Source organism: Vanessa atalanta, chromosome 30, assembly GCF_905147765.1.
Source record: "Vanessa atalanta chromosome 30, ilVanAtal1.2, whole genome shotgun sequence".
In the NCBI taxonomy this organism is placed as follows: Eukaryota; Metazoa; Arthropoda; class Insecta; order Lepidoptera; family Nymphalidae; genus Vanessa; species Vanessa atalanta.
Genome location: NC_061900.1, coordinates 5,294,817 through 5,319,326, shown reverse-complemented (window position 1 = coordinate 5,319,326; position 24,510 = coordinate 5,294,817). Strand labels below are relative to the sequence as shown.

The 24,510-nt window shown below is 36.6% G+C and overlaps 2 protein-coding genes across 2 annotated transcripts in view; one reads left to right on the top strand and one right to left on the bottom strand.

Annotated features, from left to right (window-relative positions):
- Positions 1 to 3,620: 3,620 nt before the first annotated feature.
- Positions 3,621 to 9,241, bottom strand: LOC125075341 (E3 ubiquitin-protein ligase RFWD3-like). Its single transcript, XM_047687068.1, has 2 exons — positions 9,062 to 9,241; positions 3,621 to 7,604 (listed from the first exon to the last, which is right to left on the bottom strand). The coding sequence occupies exon 2, from the start codon at positions 7,585 to 7,587 to the stop codon at positions 5,653 to 5,655; it is 1,935 nt and encodes a 644-aa protein (XP_047543024.1). The 5' UTR covers positions 7,588 to 7,604; positions 9,062 to 9,241; the 3' UTR covers positions 3,621 to 5,652.
- A 373-nt stretch (positions 9,242 to 9,614) lies between these two features.
- Positions 9,615 to 24,510, top strand: part of LOC125075433 (BTB/POZ domain-containing protein 7) — a 43,033-nt gene continuing 28,137 nt past the window's right edge. The window contains exons 1-10 of the mRNA XM_047687173.1: positions 9,615 to 9,899; positions 16,554 to 16,667; positions 19,798 to 19,859; positions 21,014 to 21,111; positions 21,998 to 22,178; positions 22,494 to 22,604; positions 22,679 to 22,809; positions 23,427 to 23,489; positions 23,714 to 23,836; positions 24,040 to 24,172. Coding sequence (XP_047543129.1) covers positions 16,599 to 16,667; positions 19,798 to 19,859; positions 21,014 to 21,111; positions 21,998 to 22,178; positions 22,494 to 22,604; positions 22,679 to 22,809; positions 23,427 to 23,489; positions 23,714 to 23,836; positions 24,040 to 24,172 — 971 coding nt within the window. The 5' untranslated portion in view covers positions 9,615 to 9,899; positions 16,554 to 16,598. The remainder of the gene's footprint in view (positions 9,900 to 16,553; positions 16,668 to 19,797; positions 19,860 to 21,013; positions 21,112 to 21,997; positions 22,179 to 22,493; positions 22,605 to 22,678; positions 22,810 to 23,426; positions 23,490 to 23,713; positions 23,837 to 24,039; positions 24,173 to 24,510) is intronic.

Sequence of the window (24,510 nt, the reverse complement as noted above, 5' to 3'; positions counted from 1 at the left end):
TAATGCCATATAAGTCATAGGCTTACCTTCAAATACTTCCAAAATTACTTCTAAATCTTATATTATATAATTTTTATAGGACCTAGATAAATAAAAGGTACTATGTACTTAAATTCCGATTTGAATTTTGATAAGCTTATGTATTTCGACCCGCCGATATAATAGGCATACGCCTGCATATTTTATTTTCAAATTTTAAATCTAGAAAAAAAAAATCTGTGTATTTCACATTTATGGTAGTAAAAACTGATCTTAGAGGATTTTTTCCTACAAATAAAACTAACTCCAAATATTCTATTTTACTCTTGGCTGTTTTTCTAATGCCAAAGGCACAGTGAGATGTAGCCCCCGCCAACTCTAACAAAATCACAAGACTCAGAATCGGGGATTCTTAATCACGGACGAATTTTAGACATAGACAATTTTACTTGGTCGCATGCGATATATGCTGGTTTTGGATTATTTAATAAAAAAATTGGCTTTGAAATATCAACTTTTTACTGAATTCCTTTTGTACTTGACAGAGAAAAGTGGTAAACAGTCCGTCTCTTTGGTATCATTTGCGTATAATGCCGTGATGCCACGACGCTTGAACCACCTATGAGAGAGGTCCCCGAGAGGGCGCAAAGAACTTTCTCTCGCAATTTCGCAAAAAGGAACCATTTTCATCCAGTACCTCTCACTGCCGAGCTGTCGTTCATCACGCTGGGCATCTGATATCACGAGAGATTTCCGCCGACTATCACCACGAGGAAATGCGTCTGGGGCCCAGTCGGGTCTCCAGTGACGCGACTCTCGTGGCCTGAGGGTGATATCTCCCACCTTGCTATCCCGTTTAAGTATTTACCGAAACAGCCATGTCCATCAAGTACCCGCATGAACACACGTGAGAAAGAAGGCTTATCTGCATACTGAGATAGAATTACTCAAATATGGGATACCCCCTTTCGAAACCCCTAAAAAAACACTCATACAGATTTTTGGGTGTCATATTATATTTTTATTAAAATATATACAACACTTCTTAATTGTTTTTAAATTTTATATATTATTAGAGAATTTTAAATATATTGTTTTACATTTAAGTATGTATGTACAAGGTTTATTAGTAACTGAGAATAGTACTATTAATAATAATAATATTAGGTCATTACATATGAAATTAGCGTTTTGTCGCACTGACTACTAAGAATTTAAAATTCAAATGTAAAAATTTATTTAGCTGGTACATTTGAGCTTTGAATTGAACAGTCATTCATTTGTTTTTTCCTCATTATTTTTTTGTTTGGCGTCGCTTATTACCGCGTAATGGAAAACATGAAGTATATTTACGAGTACGGGTCCTACCATGGCACCGGCGCTGCAGAAACAGCTCGAAAGACAGCGCGGTACGTTTTTGGTTTCAACGTTTTTCAACTTCAGTTAGTGAGCGTGTATCTAGTCATTGTCAACGTCTTCGCGGTTGGTATAACGTTTTTTAATAAACTCAGTTTTTATTGTTGAATTCAATTGTTATCGATACACGTTATTGATTAAAATATTTAAAAAAAACCATGAGAAGTAATTGATAATAAGAGATTTTGGTGGAATGAAGTTCTTTAACGCAGCTTACAGTAAAGTAAAGAAATGATAGAAATCGTCGCGTAAGGAAAAAGGGTTATACATACGTCCAGGCGACCTTTCCCTTTCACTCTCTCTCGCTCTATCTCCTTTTATTACATCTAGGTTTATATTCATGGGATTTTTAATAACAATCTATTTATTGTCATGTATATATTCTCAATCGTTGTTAATTTATTTTATCGTTTCTGTTATTTAATATATAATACATATAGCACTTTCGATGCGAGACCGTCACTTTTGCAAAAAATGAGTTAAATGCGTAATAAGCGTCTTAAAGTAACCCGTTATTTGGTGCAATAACCGTAACACATAGTTTCCATAAGATGGCGTGAGTGTCATTACGGTTTTGGCGCGAATTACGGCGACGCTTGGAGAATTTCAAAGTTTTAAACGCTTCTCATGAAAAATTGCATTAGTCTCGCACTGGGTGTGCGATTATATATACCAGGCGGGTGTCTCACGACACATTTTTTATGTAGGAAGTATACTTTTCGTGTTTAAATTTAGAGAAAAATATATTTTGTAAAAATTTTATATTAGGCTCGTTAAGCTAAAAGGAAATTAATTTATGTAATGGGATATTTCAAATTATCCACTCAAGGTTTACAATAACCATCGTGCTACTTAACAAAAAGTATTTATTATATGAAAGATAAATTAAAAAATAATTAGGTACATCATAGAAATTTACAAAACGACCCTCACGGAGGGTCAAATTACATTAATTCATACACATTGACAATGAGAGGACTTACAAATTTAACACTAGTACAATTTTTCATTATAATTAGTATATCCGCCCTTCACTACTTTCCTTGCTAGAAATCTTAAAAATATAGTAGGCAGCCCGATAAACAACTTTAATTATTATTCATGATAATAGGGTTATCCATTCCATTCCAACCATAAGAGAAGAAAAGCCAAACAAACAACACTTGACAGCAAATTGACGCGATATCATTGGTTGAGCTTGTTTAATCTATGATATTCACTATGGATTTGAAAAAATGCCGTTTCGAACGTCGACGAAACTGTTATCGGAACTTTGGAAGTAAAATTAAAGTGGATACAAGTAGTTAAGTGTAACAGTGTTGTATTATAAATAGAGATATATTAATCATAAACTCTTAGTAGTGTAAAATATAGCTGAGTTATTAGCGAATCACATGAAATTCCTGAATCTAAGGTTTGTTTATTTTTTTCTCTACTTTCATTGTATTAGGAACTTTAAAGTAACACCTAACATTTTGAGCAATTATAATATTTGAAATTGAATTACTTTTAGTTCACAATAAATATTAGGATGATAACTATGGAATCATTGCCCAATATTAAGAATTGTTATAATTATACAAGATTTTATTATTTTTGGTCTAAAAATCTAATTTATAAGCAACATTTGTCTATGGTCAATATTGAATATTTCATTTAATGGCGACACTTCACTTGGCACAGCATGTTCGCGAATGATCATAACATGAAAATAGCGAAAGAGAAACAACGAACGAAGGTAGCATTGCTTAATTTAATCTGACGGCTGTAAATAATTTATAAGGAATTATCATTTATTACGTAAGACGATTTAGGGGGGAGGGGGTCGACCATGTCTTATGTTTTCTTACAAGGGGCTGGGAAGGAGTCTCGATTGTTATTACGTAAAATAAAAAAAATGCGCAAAGTTAAAATTATTTGAAAAGGGTTTTTAAATTACGAATAAAAATTAAAAAAAAAATGATTGTTAATGAATAATTGAAGTTTTTTTTGAAAAATTGATTCATTAATTCCTTTAGATTCTTACGTAATAAACATTAAACAAGGGGGGAGGGTCGGCTTATTCTTATTTTTTTTTATAATAAGAGGGGAGGGTGTCAAAATCAACGAAAATAGTCTTACGGAATAAACGAATTACCTGAATTGGCAACTGGAATTAAATAAAAAATTAAATATAATTGATTGCCGTAACAATTTAATTTCAGTTAAAATTTTAACATTATTGGAATTTTAACAAAAAAAAAAAAAACAAAACAAATTTTAACCTTAGTCTGAGAAAACGTGTATTTGTTATAGAAAATTTAACACGAAGTGTATTATTATTTCAGTTTTTTTTTTTATATTCGAGTATTTGAGTTTAAGATACCATGGATCTAAGGTCAACGAAAAAGATCCAATCCACCAACGAACTTATTCAGAGTTTAAAAACTAAAGAGATTCTGGTTTGGTAGAATATTTTTGATATATGTAACTGAATTATTGTTATCTGTATATTACAGACGAGTATCTGACACTTGTCTTTTAAACATTTATATTTTTAATCTGGCTACAAGAACATTGACAGTTACTCGTTACAGTGGCGGGAAAATTGATTCTTGAATGTATATTTTAAGCTGCGTATAGAGTAAAACATTATTTAAAATTCTTATCAAATTATATACGAAAAAATAATAAATATTGTTATTTCTGAGTTAGGACCAAGTTTTTACACAATGCAGCTTCTAAGGCAGTTCAAATCGTGACGTAGCTTTGGTTTAGAACTCAGCGATTTAATTTTAAGTGATATATGACTAGTAAACTATACCATATATACAGTGTAAACTCCATGTAACGTCAATTGATTTAACGACGAACTCCCTAAAGCGTCGAAAGTTCGTTCAGCTTGTCTTCCATACAATAATGCACTCTATATAGCGTTACACCCTCTCTCAATAATGACACGTTAAATAATAAAAATTATATTTTTTAGTTGGCAAAATTAGTAAAAACAGCGCAGATGTGTAAGTTCTTTGGTCGGTTTATTATCCTAGCCCGTAATAAACTGTCGGCATCATACATACCGAACTTTCAAAAAAATCCGTTCTTTAGTTTACACATGTGGTTGTGAAGCAGCAAAATGATTAAAAAAGTACTTTTTTTATCACCAAGATGCCTTAATATCGCACCGTTATGTATTAGTAAAAATAAACAATAAAACTACTAGTGCAGCAACAGACGTCAAACGAAAGTAACAGACTATATGCAATAGCGTTCAAATAAGAATTGTTTCATTTATTTACAAACACTTGTCGGAAATAAACTTTTTCTTTTTTTTTAATACAATTTTTTGCATTTAACGACAACTTCCTATAACGTCCAAATACACACAGTCCCTTGTGTGTCGTTATATAGAGTTTACACTGTAAATACTGTCAAGTTTGAAAGATGAAAATGCAGACGTATTAAACAGTACAATGACATTTTCTGATAATATCATCATAACGAGTACTTTTGTTTGTGCCGAGAGGGCACAGATTATTTCGCCAATGTCACGTGCGAGATTACTTTTAATTCTGACTGAATTTATTAATTTGTCCACGATCAATAAGAAAGAGAAAGAAATACTGTATCACATTATATGTCCACTTCATTTCGAAAGTGTACAGACACGGTCAACTGTAGAATTAACTTATTTCTTCATTAACGTATAAAACTCAATTATGGTGTTTTTTTTTTCTAAATTGGTAGGTAGACTTGCAAATGTGTACAGACATTGGCGCTAACAACATTCACCATTCCATACACCGCCAACCTTGGACCTAAGATGTTTTGTCGCTTATTCTGTAGTTACATTGTTTTCAGTAGATTGGATCGTTTTTGTTGACGCCTTGTTATTGTACTTTTTAAACTATAACAGCCTTACTAATAAAATTCGTTCTGAGGTTTAGTTTAAACACAGATTTTTTTCCTTTTTTTGTAATCATTGATTTGACATTCGAAAGTCGAAGACACAACATTGTTAAGCCAATACCCCAAACAAAATTTACAAGTAAACCCGTCAATCTATAATTATTTACCGATAACTTAAATAAACATTTCAACAATATTAAAACTAAAATCACAACATTATTACAAAATGGCAGCGCGATACAAAATATTTCATAACTTTGTTTATTTACCAAATAACCTACAATTTAACGCCTAAACACGAAAAATATTTACAAAAAAAAAAAACTAATTTTAATGTCCACGATCACAGCGAATTCAATAATTTGTTCGTCAGGAATTAGTCGGTATAGCTTTGTATAGACGCAGCCTCGATTCGGAGAGCGCTGCGAGTATTGTGTCGCCGTTCAACTGAGCTGAACAAACGTCTATCGCGGGCTCTGCCGCCGGCAGCGACATCGTCCTAGCACCGTCAAGTCCGTGGAGATAAAGAGAAGACTCGCTCTCCGAATGAGCAGCTACCCACGAAGCTCCCGAAACTCTGACGAAGGAACTTCTAGACATTAATGTAGACCGAACCGATCCAGCAAACGTCTGTTCTACGTCAAACAATATCTCGCCACTCGGCACGCTTGCTTTTAACTTACACAAACTCAATCTCGATCTTTCGTTGGCACTGGCACGAGATGACAACAGCGCCCTGTGTGATTCGTTGTCGTAACAGAGGGACATGAATGGCCCGTCGACTGGCAACGACCGGGGCTCCCACTGCCTCATATTGCTCACCCAGAGCCAGCAGGAGTTTAACTGACACGACAATAATCCGTATTCCGTAGAACAGAGGGATACCACGGGGGATATGTCTGAGATCGCATTTAGTCTTTGGATGTATGATCCTGGGTTTCTAACGTCGTACTGGTGTATCACACCACCGACTCCACCGACATAGAATTCGTTGCTGCGTAAATAATCCCATGAGCAAGACCACAAAGGTACGCCACACTGTATCGTTGCACTCGGGATACCTCTTTCAACGATCCGAGCAGTGCTGTCTAGTCCCACGCTGAGAAGTAAGTCTCTGGGCTGAGAGTAAGTTATATCTCGTATCGGTTTTGAGTGTAAATGAACGAATTCACCTAATTTATTATCTGTACAGCTAATTTTCCGAATACCGAAACCTGGAAATAGATTGACGGTGCTTTTCTGAGATACATATAATTCGTAAGTCCTACAATTATACGTGAGTACTCTGCAGCCGCCATCTTTACATATTTCTAAATTCTTCTCCAACGCGAATCTCCAAGATCTTCTGGGCGCTTGCTCCTTGGAGACTTGATTCTTCATTAACGTACTTCTAAGGACTTCTAGTTGTAATAAGCAAGCTCGGTGGGCTATTCTAGACTTTTCGAGTTCCAGCTCGGTCCTACTCTTCTCCGCTTGTAATATATCAATTTGTTTTTGCAACGTCGTTATCTGTGACGTATCCGCCGCCACGAGTCTCCTCGCGTAGATAAATCTAAGATCTTTTAACGTCGCTTTGCTTTTACACGTTGGACAGGACCTGTCTTTGCTGTTCTGAGCTTTTAACCACCTTTCAACGCATTGGGCGCCAAACAAATGGCCGCATTTTAAAGCAACCAATCTATGATCGCCTGAATTGCCCCAAGAGTCTAAACAAATTGGACAAGCCTCGCCATCGACCTCGTCATTATGTTTTGGAGAGGATAACTTTCTAATCTTCGCAGGCGGTTCCTCGATAGTATCTTCCTTTTTAATATCAGCATCGGGAAACGATTGTAAACTATTCGATTCTTGATTTATCATACCCGTGTTACTATCTTCTGAATGTACGATTGGTGCTTGAGCAGAACTAGAGTTGTCATCAAATAAACCAAGACCAGGACGCCACGGATCGGCACTATGAGGTCTAACAATTTCCTGTATTGCTTGGTTGCTTTCTGGGTTAGGCTGTGATGAATTCCCTTGTGCTGAGCTCGAATTATCATTGTACACACCCATATTCGGTTGCCAGAAGCCATAATTATCTCTTGGAAGATTACTCGTTTCATTATTACTGGAACTAGCCCCTTCATTGTAAATATTATCGCTAAATTGGGCATTTTCATCTTGTACTGGATCAGGTTGTACCAAAGAATGGGAATCTTGTCTTTGACGACCGATTATCGGGGAGCGTAGAATACTTGGGCTTTCAGGAGACTCTGGTACAACTATAATAGAATTGCCACTTACTTGTGCATCTTCATCCATAATTTATCATTAAGTACCTGTAAAGATAGAAATAATTTTAGGGTACTGTACTTGGGGGTTGGTAGGGTTTTGTGCAAGCCACAGCCTCAGCAGTATCTACAGGCACTATGCCTATTGGGGATGCAATGGTCATTTAAAGGATATTTCTTTCTGTCAATGTCTATTATAGCCAGTGACCACTTAACACGTGGTAACAAATTTGCCAGTCCTCCTACCTATCAGATAAAAAATAATGATGATTTCCTATAAAAATTGTAACATAACTATCGTGTTCTAACCGAGTACATCTTGTGTGATATATTTATTTACAAAGCTGTTTAATATTAATCATCTAATAAGTCGATGTCTCATATATACATATAATAAAATTGTAGTGTCTGTTTGTAATATTAAAATAACCCATTTTTACCAAATGCATATGTATGTATACACGGTACATATACCTAAATATAATTTTTTACAATTTTTATCTATCTGTGTGTCTGTTTGTTCCGTTAATCTCTGGAACGGCTGGACCGATTTCGATGGGACTTTCACTGGCAGATAGCTGATGTAATAAGGAGTAACTTAGGCTACTTTTATTTTAGAATGATATGTAAAATAATAATAAAGTCACGTTTTTTTTATTAAATTCAAATACGCACAAAGTCACGGGCACAGCTTGTATATACTAATATTACATAGTAATGTTCAGAGATTAGCAGAGTTTGTAAACCACATTATCCTAATAAGGTTTTTTTCTAGTGTTTAAGGCCAGTGGTTACAACGTAACATTTTAAGCTGATGATTGTAGTTCAAGTCTGGGCAATCACCACGTACTTAGTTGCACTTTCCTCTGTACTTAGATTATAGAAAAGGTAATTACTTCTAAATCTAGTATGTACTGAGAACTACATTCATTTTTTTTTTTGTTTGTTACTTAAATGTCTTTGGATATCATTGATTTGGCTTTAGAAAGACTCAGAATTGCTTAACTACAGAACTAAACTACTTAACTAAACTGTTGAACAATATTAATAAGTAAGTTCATTAATTTGTGATTACCATTAAGTTCTTGGTAAGTTTAAAAGATAAGATTGACACCATAAGTATTGCTTCGTCTCCTTAAAGTATATTTTGTTTATCTAGCAGTGAAACATATACAGGCTACTAATATTTGAAAATAATTGGTAACATGGTTGAATTCACATTAAAAATTCCGATTTAATTAGTATGGCTAATAATTACTAATATTAATTCTTCAACAATTCAAAATTCACCTAAAGTAACTTTTTAATTGCTTCACATTTTGACTTATTGTCAATGATCGTTTCGAAAAGAATAAATTAAAAAAAATAGTATTATGGGGTCCTCAGTCCAGAGTTAAAAATATTTTTCTAGAGCAATGTATGCGCTTTTCATATATTTATAACTTTTAAATATTTCTTTCATTCATATTTGTTGTTAAATCTAAAAGAATCAAAATAATACTTACAACTTTATAAAAAAATATCCAAAACAATTGTCAAAGTTACAAATGATATCTGCACTTTCAAGTGAAACTATTGTCTTGTTTTGATATGAAAATAGTTAAAAAGTGTCATATTTAGACATATTTTCGCCATACTATCAAAAAACCTTACTTTTACAATAATAATTTACCAGATTTATTTAAGCAAACATAACGACGATAAAAGTCGCTGAACTCTAAGTAAAATGTTAGTTTTTGTATTATCTGTATTTGTTATGTCAAATCAGTATTCGGATACGTACATTGAAGTAATTTTCAATAAGATAGTAATTTCATCTCATGTTGAAGATTTTTTAGTAGTTTTTAGAGAGATGTCTCATACAATCATCTGATTTTCTTTCGTAAGTATACTCAAATTAACTCACTCTAGGGGTATTGTAAATTATCACCGGTATCAATATATTATCACATTAACAAATGTAATTGAAATTGATTATCCGAATTTATAGTGGTATGTTGGTATGGTTCGTATTTATTTATTTGTTCCTAATGTTGGTAGTAGTGTCAGAATCGCGAACGGGAAGACATAACGGGTTGTTCTCGTTCCTGTTTTTTTATTTAAATTATTCGATCCGACGAGCTTTTATTCGTGACTTATTTATGTTTAAAATAATATAAGCCTAAGTATAAGTGATTAAATATAAATGCAATATAACGATAATGCCCTGTGGTTAAGAAATCGCTTAACAAGTTGGTGAATGTTCTTAATGGCGGCTGAGTGTCAGTGTACTAAATACAAAATGTTTGTGTAGTGTGTGATCAAACCTATTGGATTATAACGGTGTGATGCCAGTTAGCACTGGTGAGTATCAAATAATGTCATCTTTACTCATCAATACGTATATACGTATCCATATTAACATATCCAAGATTAATATTTTTTAGTCGTATAGTTTTCGAAACATTGCGTGTTTCCACATATAAATCGGTTTTTAGGCCAGCATTAGTCAATACGCAGCTCGAGGCTAGCCCTGTTGACATTTTAGAGTTATGTACTGTAACAAAATAATGTCGCAAGTTTATTTAGGTCAAATCTTGTTCGGATGCGCGCGCTGTATGTGACGTCACTCTTACCCTGGCCGCACCCCCTTAGATTCACTTTCGGAATAAGCTATATGTAGCTACAGTTCAACCCCTAAATAGGGCACCTGGATTCACAGTTATACAATATGTATTTACGAGAGCATTTGATGTCAGGTCAGTACAACTTGCACTGTATGTTTCGACTTTACAAGTGATATAAAACTATTTTTTTACCGCGTTTTATTTATATATTTTATATTTTATTTATTTCATATGTTTTACCTTAGAAATAGTTGCAGAATAATATATCTGCTACTTTTTTTTGCAGTAATATGTGATATTTAATTTATGATTTGCTAAATATTTTTTTGTATTATAACATATTATTAAAATTTTAGGCAAGTGTATAATTTTTTTTCTGCCATCACAGTGTATAAGTATTATTGTATTTTTTTTTTTTAAGTATGATCTTGGCCTACTTTACACATTGAAGCAATCTTTAGAATATGTAAATGTAAATAAACAATAAAATTAATTACCAATTACTATTTATACACAACAGTAGCAATAATTTTGCAAAACAAATATTTATTAAGTAAATTTAAAAATTAATATATCTTAATTTTATGTGCTATTTTTAAATAAATAATATGTTAAATGATATAATAACAATTATTTGGTCAAGATACCACCTTTTAGTGCTAGTTATAAATAATTACTCATAAAATATAGCCTTGCTGTTATATACATTTAAAAACTTAAATAATTGTAAATATAATAAATAAACAAATATTTTAATATGTTGGGTCTTATATATATATAAAGAGAGGAATAAGTGTTGCTAAAATTACCTTCTAAACATCGATTACAAAGCTGATTTTGTTTTTCTTATAATTTTTCTTCAAGAAACTAAATGCTATCAGTTCCTCTCTACATCCATTACATAGAAAACAATAAAAATCAATATATATTGCCATACAGTGTCTCTCAATATGCTGGAATGCAATTTAACTAATTAAAGGCAACGATACTGTATTGATTCCCAAGAAAAACACAACCTAAATAGTAATATAGTACTATGTTTAATAGTATGTGTTACAAAGTTAGCTCAAGAGTGTACCTATACTGGAACTTGCTTGTAACGTAAATCTAAGATTCAATATTTGAATATTTGCCTGTAATTCAGTCTGCTTAGTTCTTCTCAGTCATTTATTTAATGCTCAGATTTAAAATGTTACATTACAGCCGAGATGGCCCAGTGGTTAGAACGTGTGCATCTTAACCAATGATTTCGGATTCAGACCCAGGCAGGCACCACTGAATTTTTATGTGCTTAATTTGTGTTTATAATTCATCTCGTGCTCGGCGGTGAAGGAAAACATTGTGAGGAAACCTGCATGTGTCTAATTTCAACAAAATTCTGCCACATGTGTATTCCGCCAACCCGCATTGGAGCAGCGTGGTGGAATATGCTCCAAACCTTCTCCTCAAAGGGAGAGGAGGCCTTTAGCCCAGCAGTAGAAAAATTTACAGGCTGCTAATGCTAATAATAAAAAACAATACAGGACAATGCTCCCAGATAAGGACTGCATATAATATAATTAACTGAATATTTTAATAACATTTAAAACAGCGAAACTACTCAAAACAAAATAGAGCTTAAGTTAGGTTAATTTCGAATCAAGTCTAAAAACTAATTTGCAAGATAATGATTAACGAATTTCGATCCATTATTGACAAGTTTATGTCACCTTAGCAATGTTTTAAGTGATGACTTTAACCTTATTCTCAAGTAGGTAATCCAAAAAAAGTTACATGGTAAAAAAATCATCCAACACACAAATTCTTAGGTGCTTGTTCACTTTTTTCCAGACTCATTTTGAATTTTACTATTGAATGTTACTTTGTTATAATATTGGTTTAGTTTCGGTGTTATTCCCGATCAATATGGCCAGTTCTCACCGTGATTTAGACATGGAAATTGCAGAAGTAGTGGTTATTGATACAGGAAGATGAATCTAAGAGCTTGGTGCCAAAACGTCATGATATGTCGTGACGATCTATCTGAAACGGGGGGATCGCTATTGAGAGACTAGTAGTGTTGCTTAGAGATAGGACTGGAAGGAAGAACACGAACTCTAATCGTCCAGGAACACGTTTATCTTGGTTGACTGCACGTCGGTGCGTACAATAACCGTCTGGACCGTACAAAATAAACTAAAGCAATCTACTGGCACACGAGTAAATGATCTAGCCATTCATCCACTTCGTTAAGATGCTCGTGCTTGACTAAAAATGAGAAGGGCACATCATGCAGGGCGATTAACCTTCGCACGTGACCACTTGGATCTAATTATTGATAACTGGAGAACCTTACTGCTTTTGGACGAAACTGAAGTGAAGTTTTTTTAATGATGATCGATGTGTGTGTGTGTGTGTGTGTGTGTGTGTGTGTGTGTGTTTGTGTGTGTGTGTGTGTGTGTGTGTGTGTGTTTGTGTGTGTGTGTGTGTGTGTGTGTGTGTGTGTGTGTGCGTGTGCGTGTGTGTGCGTGTGCGTGTGCGTGTGCGTGTGCGTGTGCGTGTGCGTGTGCGTGTGCGTGTGCGTGTGCGTGTGCGTGTGCGTGTGCGTGTGCGTGTGCGCGTGCGTGTGCGTGTGCGTGTGCGTGTGCGTGTGTGTGGAGAAGTGAAGGCGAATGTTTTTTGGAACCCTGAATTAACGGAACAGACGGAGAATGATAAAACGGAGCTGGTAATTCTGGAAGAAGCTAACGTAATTGTGGCCAAGTACATACATCGAGCGAGTAATTGTTACGTTACGTTATTCGATTTTCACTAAAAGTAGGTGAAATCTTCATCTTTATGCGAGACGATGCTTGCTCACACACTTCTCGTGCTACACAGAGTACTTTCTATTATCGTTTTACCGTCATAAACCAGGAGTCCCTTGTTGTTTATCTCGCTAGAAAAGCGCGTCACGCGTTTCCCCATCGTAGAAATGGGGGGAGGACTCGATGGTGCTCAGGACGCCGAGTGCGCCTCGGTACACCGGAATACCCACTAAAAACCAGCGGTACCCTCTCCGACTCTTCGGCGCGCGCCACGGTATCGCTTAAATTGATCGATAATCGCTATTTATTTTAATAACTCGGTATAAAATCAAAAAAATCATTATTCAAGTAAGCTCATAAAAGCAAGTTTGAATCGTCATGTTACAGAATTAAATTAAATGTAAATCTACCACCGGTTCGGAAGGTAGATCCCACCGAGAAGAACCGGCAGGAACTTAATTCCACTATTTTAATTATAATAAAGTATGTCAGTAAAGTACATTGTTTTTAGGGTTCCGTAGTCACATGGCAAAAAACGGAACCCTTATAGATTCGTCGTGTCTGTCTGTCTGTACGTCCGTATGTCATAGCCATTTTTTTCCGAAACTGTACCGTTGAAACTTGGTAAGTAGATGGATTCTGTGAACCGCATTAAGATTTTCACACAAAAATAGAAAAAAAAACATTAAATTTTGGGGATTCCCCATACTTAGATTCTCAAATATATATATATATAGATACTCATTTTTTTTTTCATCAAACCCATATATGTGGTATCCATGGATAGGTATTCAAAAATGGTAGGTAAAGAGGTTTCTAATATCATTTTTTTCTTAACTGAATAGTTTGCATGCATTCAATCAAGTCAAATATAAAAATAAAAAATTGTAACTATAAACCTTGTTGCTACAGAACCCTTCATGGGCGAGTCCGACTCGCACTTGGCCGCTTTTTTATTTACAAATCCACCTCGAAATCACTTCCCATACGAATACGAATTTCACGCATTTTTATATTTAAAATAATCTTGTGTTAAGTAATATGACTTATTTATTTTTTTTTTTTTTATATAAGCTTTAAAATTTTTTATTGCCCAAGTTAAACATAACTGTGGAATGTCATTATAGAAACGAATGCCCCAGGAAGGACGTAATAGCTTTACGAAGTCGGAAACTAGGTGTTATCAGTTTACCTTTCCTCCTCGTGTCTGTACAACGATTGTCGACGATTCTTTGATAGAGATTTATATTATCTTTAATATACCTAGATACTAATGGACATTAAATTAATGATTCGTGGAGTAGATTAAACTTAGCAGCACTCTTTTGATGTGATATTGTCCTTCCAAGGCATGTTCTATGGCGTTCCGCAGACATTTTTAAGTTTGCCGTTTCATAAATTCAAATAATTTGTAAAATATACATTTATAAAGAAGGCATATGATTCGATACAAGAAAATATACTCGCGTGGAAATCGATTATAAATATTTAATAGACTAATTTGAATTATCACGTTAATTTAAAATTTAATTTACATACAAAATTGCAACCCCTTTTTCAGCCCTTAGTGCTAGAATATCCAGAAATGCATAAATAAGTTTCTACTCATTTTTAATCCAAAAATAAAGTTTCAGATTTCTATCTTAAAAAATGACTGACTTCCATACTTACTTTCAACCCTTATTTCACCCCTTTAGGGGTAGAATATCCAGAAACGAAAAGAGGTTTACCGACATGAGTTGGTTAATGTTAGTATTTATTATAAAGGGACTTTTTCGGACTTTTACCATTCCAACCTAACCTAACCTAACATGTAAATCCTAAGATTTACCAAGTGAACGATGGTAAAAGTTCGAATCCCAAGGTTTTATGGACATTTACCATTCGTAATCGGTAAATCTTAGGTTTTACTGGAAAATTTTAAGATTTATCTTAATTCGAACTTTTGCAGTACAAATATATAGATAAAAAGCGTGGAGCTAATACTTGTTGACTTTCAGGCCGAATATACATATATTACATACATATATAATTGTATTTAATTAACATGACTGTATTTTTAGATGTTGAAACAGAGTAACTAATGAGTTTCTTGGCGGTTTTTTCTCGGTAGAATCTGCATTCCGAACCGGTGGTAGCTTCACTTAATATAGTTTGTTAAATGACGATTCAAAAGTGCTTGTAAAAGCCTACTTGAATAAAGTGTATTTTGATTTAGATTTTTGTTCTCTTTGTGACAGACTATCTAAACCCGTGGTGAATTCGTTTAGTGAAGAAAACTATATGTATCGTGCTATCGAAATTAACTCTAACAGTAATTATTAGTTTTTAACGATAATGGCTGTTTAAATTATAGATATGGTCTTTAGAAAACTCGAGGATACTGATTGTGTGTCGTTTAAAATTCCTAAATTTTAAATATTGTTTACTTTTCTATCGTGACATACTGCATCATCGCATGGGGCCCTATTTGGCCCCCTAATAATTTTGTATCTTCTTTCAATTGCTAGTTAGTATGTTCACATTTGTACTTAACTGACTAACGAAATTAGACAACTTCCACATAAACTTAACCCCAATAGGAATGATTTAAGAACTACACCGTTTTGTCCTTTTAGGTTCAAGTCTATTCGTTATCAAATATTATGAAAGGAAAACCACTATAGACGGACGGACTAAAATATATATATGGAACAAATATTATACACATATTATTAGCGGGTTGAGTTTAAAAAATAAATTTACCAACGTTTACAATAAATAATGATTTAATAATCTAATTACTTTAAGCAAACAATAATTAATTATTTTAACGCAGAGTACGAATAGAGACGTCCGCTCCGCACGAGATTCCGACGAAGAGTGTCCGCGCTTTTCTTTTTTTTTTGTATCTTGTTTGAAGTAGTGCTGTTGGCCCTACTGGCCTTTAAAGCGTCACCGAACGTTGGGGCGAGTGTTAAAACTCTGCCTTAAGGTGAACTTTTTCGGGCTCGAGAGTGACGTTCGTATCGTGATCTTCTCATCGGTGGGGTTTGTGTCCGCACTGTCTACGCTCCGCCTTTTATACTATTCGTCATGCTTGCACCGTCAATCATCTATCAATACGTATATATTATAATCCATACGCTGATATACAGATGCACGGACATACAACACACACACTAGCGATAATGGTTTGGTTTCATTTAAATTAAGATAAGATAATTAAGGACTTGTTGTGGGCCTTTACTTGGTGGTAGGGCCCTGTGCAAGCCCGTCTGGATAGGTGCTCAGTATTGTTGTGTTCCGGTTTCAAGGATGGGTGAGTCGGTGTAACAGGCACAAGGGTCATAACGTCTTAGTAGCATAACTTAATATATGATAAAAACAAAAAATGATGACACCTCTTAAAATTTTATTTGTATTGCGAAGGTAGCGGCTTCTAACGCACGGTTGATACTAGTTCAGGACTCAGGGTTGCACTACAGTAATTCGTAGCGAAATGTTTGGTAGTGAAGTATTATTATTATCAAAATTTTATTGATATTTATTAACAGTCGATCTGATTTAGTGTTTTACTATTTGTTGTGTTCCATGAGCTATTTATAGCGGGTATGTTTGTACAGGGAGGGCGCGGCTCGGGCGCTCGGCGCGGTGATGTCGGGCTCCTGATGAGCCGGCTCCTCTGCTGCCTGCGCGCGCGCCGCCCCGACATGGGCGCCGCTCTCTCGCACCCCCAGGTAAATATCACCCTAACCACAAAGGAGATTTACTAATAATTTAATATTATTAAACTTTTAATATTCCATGCAATTCGCTTATAGATCTGCTACATTATGAACCAATCCAAAAGAGCCGAGATGGCCCAGTGGTTAGAACGCGTGCATTTTAACCGATGATTTCGGGTTCAAACCCAGGCAGGCACCATTGAATTATCATGTGCTTAATTTGTGTTTATAATTCATCTCGTGCTCGGCGGTGAAGGAAAACATCGTGAGGATACCTGCATGTGTCTAATTTCAACGAAATTCTGCCACATGTGTATTCCGCCAACCCGCATTGGAGCAGCGTGGTGGAATATGCTCCAAACCTTCTCCTCAAAGGGAGAGGAGGCCCTTAGCCCAGCAGTGGGAAAATTTACAGGCTGCTAATGCTATGAACCAATCGATCAGAATATACTTTATTCAAGTAGGCTTTTACAAGCACTTTTGAATTTTTATTTTATAAAAATATATTAGTTAAAAACACTTAATATATTTTATTAAGTGGTTTTTAAATTAACATGGTTATTTTTATTACTACGAGTTATTAAAGCGGGACATTTGCCATGTTTTTTATTTTTATTTGGTGGAGCTCGACATTATCTAAGAATGTCTTGTTCACGAGACTCTATTATAGATATTAGTAGCGACCCGCCCCGGCTTCGCACGAGTGCAATGTGGATAATCCCTAAGAGATAGACATATGCCATCGCGGACTTTTTTGAAGACCGTTTTAAGGTGTACAATACTTAGGTACATTATTTTGATCTATCTCGTAGGGTTCAGCCAGCGTTTACAATGTAAGCGCAAAAAATGTATAAATTTACGACATCACATTAGAAACTTTTAAAGTTATCAGTGTTACTTAACTATATTGTCTATGTATTATATACAAAAACCTTCCTCTCGAATCACCCCATCTATTAAAAAATACCGCATCAAATCCGTTTTATACTATGTAAAGATGTGAAGCTACCACCAGTTCGGAATTTGGTTTCTACCGAGAAGAACCGGTAGGAAAAATCAGTAGTTACTCGTGAACTGGCAGAAGTCTTCACGTTAGGAAAAAGCCTTATCTGCCCCCCTCTTGGTTGGACTTTTTCTCTCTTTCTTTTTGTATACGGTTTAATAAAATGTTATTCGAACCTAAATTTTTAATAACAATTGTCATTTACATTACATTTTTAAATACATTATCAGCCTGTAAATTTCCCACAGCTGGGCTAAAGGCCTCCTCTGCCTTTGAGGAAAAGGTTAGGTTAGAAAGAAATAGAGGTGGATTTTTGACTATCAATAAGCAAGTGTAAACACTTCTATATTGAATAAAGATTTTTGACTTTGACTTTGACTTTGAATGCTTAAAATTTCTTACAATGCCATTGTCTACGGGCGGTGGTGACCACTTACCATCAGGTGGCCCATTTGCACGTCCGCCTACCGATATCATAAAAAAAATGCTTTCTTTGCCGTATAGCTGTTGGTCGGCAGTCATAAAAAATAGACTATGACCTTCCTTGTAGTTCAACTTCTTTAATAAATTCAAACACAATTCAATTAGCCCCAAGATATTCAAGATAACCCCCGCTTAGTTCCGAGTCTGATACCAGTCTACCCACCTTTTTACCAACTACCTCCCGTCACATGAAAAGTATCCGATTATCCAATAGGTCAGCCGAGCTCCATCGTGATTTACCGCTTCTCTCTAAATCAAAATAACGTAAATAAAAAATCATCTCACTTACAACTACCATCAAGTAGTTTGGCCGTGTAAGAGTAACATTCAGACAGACAGACAGACAGAGTTACTTTTGCATTTATAATATAAATACAGATTAAAAAAAACTTTAGTTTTTGTTATTGCTTTAATAGGCTATTTGACGATGCGAAAAATAAAGTATCAATTATTGTAATCAGTATAAATTATGAGCTTAAAAATGGTTATTTATCAACGAAAGTTGAAAATAATAATTAATTTATTCAAAAATCCATAAATAAAAATGCATTTTTTTTAAACGATGGTCACGTGACACAAAACGCTCCCGATTGGTCGGGTTTATGTTGACGTCACTTGCTCGTTAACCTCGTTTGCCTACTGTATGTGGATTATATGTGCCACAGATTACAATACAGGCAAGTGACGTCACCCATTGCAGCGCCATATTGTCAAAGAAGCGTTTTCGCGCGCTATTTAAATATGGAATTTTTATTTTGATATTTTTCAGCAAATATGTACTAGAATTAAAAAAGACAATTTCTACTAGGTTCCTTAACCTCTACTTAATAATATAAAATGCATTTTAAAAGCCAATAATACAGCCCATTCACACGGTTTTAATAACGGTCTTGTATCTTGTTAATTAATTAATATTAAAAGTTGTTAATTTATTTAATTGTGTCTGTCATCACTACATAGTATAAAACAAAGTCGCTTCCCACTGTCTGTCTGTCTGTCTGTCCCTGTGTACGCTTAGATCTTTGAAATTACGCAACGGATTTTTATGGGGTTTCTTTTAATAGATAGAGTGATTCAAGAGTACCGTTTATATGTATAATACAGTACATAAACACTGATTATTTTTTGGAGGATTCTAATGTGATATCGTAAACACATTTTTTTTCGCTTATATTTCACACGCTGGCTTTACGACGTAGATCAAAATAACGTACTACAGTATTGTACATCTTTAAAAGGGTCCGCACGTACTTTTTACGAGAAATAATGGCTTATTTACGAAGCGATTTTAAGCAAAACAGCATTACTCCTTATCCAATTAAGTACCCTAAATACATTGTGCTTTTAATATAGACCAATATGGCCCTTTACGGCGTGTGATTTAAATGAATATTTTCGAAGATATTACAGATTTAAAACGCAGGGACATAGCGGTTTGTATTGTCTAATGACAACAAAGCTGTGAACGTTGTATATAAAGACATTCTGTAGTATATTAATTATCGGCATTGCATTCGTGCGAAACCGGGCGGCTCGCTAGTTTAAAACATAATATAAAATTATCAAAAGCGACTTCGTTCAAACCGAGTTTCCCACGACACATGTATTTTTTTTTTTTTTGTTGTATTTCGTTGAACTTAAATATATGCGTTGCAGGACGGCGACCCGTGTGACGGCGGAGCGCCCGCGTCGCCACCCACAATGGCTGATGTCATAAGGTTAGTAAACTTACGTCCAGTAACATGCAAGGCGTTCTCGCTGGTCACGTGTTTCGGAATAACGTACAGGCGATTAGCGTATCCATAGTCTATTGCAACGGAAGAAAGAACTTAAACAAACAAGCCTGGACACCAAAAAAATGTTAATTATTCAATTAGGTTCGTAAAAGCACTTTTGAATCGTCAGTTACAGCGTTGAATTATATTCCGGAAAGTAGATTCTGCCGAGATGAACCGCCAAGAAACTCAGTAGTTACTCTTGTCCACCGTTGTAATTGCAGAATATGTCAGCCCATTTTTGCCCTTTAACCAAAGACCTATTCTACAAACGCAACGATCTAGAAGCAGTTCGTTAAAAGCTGCCTCGGAACGTAATTAGAATCGTATCAAAACCATATCAAACTCAGACAAACGCTCAATACATTTCATAGTAGATACATGACCCTACCATCGTCATAAACCATTTGGTGGTAGCCTTTGCAAGCCCACCTGGCTAGGCGCGATTCATTTATTACGTAAGACGATTTAGACGACCGTGTCTTATGTTTCCTTACAAGGGGGTGGGAAGGAGTCTCGATAGTTCTTTCGTAAGATAAAAAAAAATTCGCAATGTTTAAAATTATGAAAAAGGTTCGATTGTCGAGGTTCGCTCGGATGCGTATAAAACGATATTTCCATTTCTATGGCAACGGGCGGGCCAAAAAAAAAGATTATTAGTACCTTTGAAATTACGAATAAAAATTTGAAAAAATTGACTCTTTGAAACATAAACATTAAAATAAACCAAACGTGTACCCTATTCATTTTTTCCTTTAGATTCTTACGTAATAAATATTAAACAGGGGGGAGGGCATCAAAGACAAGCGAAATAGTCTTACGTAGTAAATGAATGGCCCCCTGGGTACCATTCACTCACCAGATATTTTACTGCCAAATAGCAGTAATCAATATTTTTCCACTCCGGTTTGAAGGGTGGATGAGGGACAAGGGACGTAACCTCTTTGGTTAACAACTTACCATCAGGTGACATAAAAAAAACATAATCGGTCAATGCACTGCTGGTCATAAGCCTCTACTAAAATGCGCCTAAGATTCGGGTTAACAGTCGTTAACCCCATCTGGTCCAACACATTTCATGGTCATATTGTACTCAGGGAGCGCAAGAAGAAGGCGGGCGGCGCGGGGCTGGGCACGCTGCGGAGACGGATCGCCGCTGCAGCCAGAAGACCGAGAGACTCGCGACCGGATAGAGGTATGATACGACTTCAGACGAGACTTCATCCTAACGTGTTTCTTTCGAGTGTTGTGCTAAACGCTCGCCAAGAATATATTCGTGTTATCAATTATAATTTGACTCGCATTTTTATCGATTTTAATTTCTTTTATTATTAATATCTCCAAAAATCACAAGTAATCGATCGTTTAAGACTTTAAGTGTTACGAGCCGTTGAAGTCGTTCCACCAAACAAAACTTGTAGTTATCTAATTTCTGTAACCGCGTGTGCTGCAGAGCTCAAACTTCCGGAGATTAGAGATGACGATGACCAGTATCGTTTACATTGAGATCGCTATTTTTATTACTGTCTTTTGATATTCGTCTCGCTTCGTCCAATTAAAGAGAGCAGAATTTGGCTATCAAACCTGTCACTGGTAAGGATTTACGCCATCCCTAGTGTATGATTCATAATGTTTAGTGTATTGTTCGTAATTACCTTATTTTCTGTCAACTTTACTTTACATAAGTAATCACGTATCGTCATCAAATAATAGAATATCATAAATGCCTCGAGCGTGTAAAGAAAGCTAAACACGAAAAATAAAAAATGACCTAAATTTGATACTTGTGAAACACCCGTTCTTATTCAGACTTTATTCTATTATTGGTAACTTGTTGAATTCTTTGTTTTAAGTATGTGAAGCAATGTGATATGAATTCTTCAATATCCACTTTACGTGCTGGTAGGGTTGTATGCGAGCTCGCCTGGGTGGGTACCACCCACCCATCAGATAGTCTACCGCCAAACAGCAACACTTTGTATTATTTTTAAAGTCTATGGGCGGTGGTGACCACTTGGTAGACATATCCTGTACAACATTTGTATAGAATGTCTTCAATGACATTTTGATCGAACGTTCAGGATGCGAGCACGCCCGCTTCATCCGCTCCGTGGTGAGTTCTTGGCGGCTGGCGGAGGTGTTCCTGCTGTGCGAGGAGCTGGAGGCGGGCGCGGCGCTGCGAGACCTCGCCACGCAGGCGGAGCTGGCGCGCGAGCCCGCACCGGCGCTGCACGCGGACCTCGCGCGTCTCTACCGCGACCGGTGACTATAAATATTACTATAGACAAAACGTGCACATCCATCTACGCAATGGCGTCATCAACGTCACTGACGATAAAATTACACGTCCGCCATTATTGTCCTTCCACGTTTATTTGCATTAGTCATTTACGTCCTTGGCGTCTTCAGCCGAGGTTCGACCTCACAGAAGGACGCGCGTATTCTGAGCCCTTAAGAGGCTTCCCAACATCTGCCTGAGTACTGTATGACTCGACCCTTGGAGAGATATATTGATGATAAAAATGTATATATAATATATCCACGGAAGGCCCTTAAGTGTAATGGTACCATTTCCAGATGGTGGTGCGACGTGGAGATCGTGGGTGCGGGGTGGTCGCTGCCGGCTCACCGGGTCATACTCGCGGCACGATGCACGTACTTCCGGGACCTGCTGATGAGATACCCCAAGTAGGCTACCGCAGTAGTTGGTCGATGGCACCAGCCGTGAAGCTGTTCGGCTTCAGCATCGTTCGTGTCCGCAGCTCGTGCCGCATCCCGCTGGAGGGCGTGGGCGGCGCGCTGTCCCGCGACGAGGTGGAGGCGTGCGTGCTGGCGCTGTACGCCGGGCCCGCCGCGCCCGCCGCGCCCGCCGCGCGCTGCGACGTGTGCGCCAGTGAGTCGCCTCCCAACCACCCCAACCTTACCGCTCTGACCACGTTCACCATCCTCATCATTCTCACTACTCTCAACATCCTCATCACTCATCGTCCTCACCACTCTCACCACTCTCACCACCCTCACCATCACTATTGACACGCTGTCAATTAAGTTTACCTTTATCACCCTACCCGTCGCAACCTTCACAACTTCTAGAAACACCATCACTGCTATCACCCTTATAAATTATCCTTTCGCATTCGCAACGCTCTCCTGTACTTATCCCACTACTGGGCTAATACCTTCACTTCATTTGAGGAGATGGTTTGGAGCTTCTCCCACAATGCCCATACACTAACTGAGAATGACCGCCATCACCGATAACATTCACCGGTTCTGGAGAAAATAATTAATCATGGCTCATTTCCTCTTCTGCCTTTTATAAAAAAAACTGAATTCTAACCGCGGCTCCATTGTACACGTGACGGTTTGTTTATCTTTTTTCCTACTTCCATTGGATTCGGCTAGTTAACTAGTAATGCTAGGGAGCTCCTTAAACTATCGGATATCTACTTGAAAAATCAATCCGAAACCGGTACCGAATCTACTAACTGACTGTTGGTTACTTTTCAGAATGGGAGAGGGGCTTGAACTCGGAGGCTGAGCTGGATATCATCAGTGTTGAAAACTCGACGCGTATGTTTTTTTTTTATATATGAGATAACTTTCCGTGGGAGCGAGTCAAATTTTAAGTTAAGTCGATAGCGACGTTTGGGTGAAACGTTTCTGACGTAAAAACACGCCAAGCGTTGTGCAAATGTTTAATTTAGTAGCGACTTCTCTTAACTCGAGGGGGTGAGGCGGGTATAACGGGTCGCGCCCAATGAGTACAGTTATAGTGAAGCCGTGCGTGCCCGCAGTGCGGCGCGGCTGCGCGTGCGGGCGGGCGCGCGTGGACGCGGTGCGCCTGCGCCGCCTCGCCGAGCTGCTCGGGTTCGCGCCCGACGCGCTGCTGCGCGACATGCGCTACCTGCTCGACTCGGGTACCTACCTGTGCCTCTCACTCGATCGCTTGTAAATAGTAAATAGTAGAACCTAGGCCGAGATCATTTTTTTAATGTGCTATCGTATCTGCTGTTGGTTGTCCTCCTCAAGATAAAATATAATAAAACTCAAGTTTAAATCTTTTATGGTGATCTCGTCTCTGTTTTTTATTTTTTATTTTATTAAATCATTAATCTTGCAGGTGAGCTCTGCGACGCTCGGCTGTCGTGGGTGGTGGAGGGCAGCGGCGGGGGAGGGAACTCGTACGGGTTCCGCAGTGCCTTAGAGTTGCCTTGCCATCGTCTGCTGCTGGCCGCCAGGTCGAGGTTCTTCAGGTGAGCTGAAGAAGCTAATTCAAACTCACACTTAAACTCAAATTCCTTTATTCAATATAGAAGCATTACACTTTCTTATTGATGGTCAAATTAAACACTACCACCGGTTCGGAAAAAGGAAACACCCTGACCTGAGAAGAACTGGCGAAAGGAATTTAGCGGATCTTTTTTTTAATTTTTTTCGTCAAATTAATTATATACATAATTGTATATGAATAGAAAAAGCCAATACGAAATTTTCTAAATTATATTTGAAAATTACATCAAACTAAAAATGGAATTAATTCAAGAAGACTGCTTTGAATCCTTATTTTATAAGATTATTATATCTGTGCATC

Excerpts from the sequence above, each read along its gene's own strand:
- LOC125075341 (XM_047687068.1), bottom strand. The coding sequence starts at position 7,587 with ATGGATGAAGATGCACAAGTAAGTGGCAATTCTATTATAGTTGTACCA.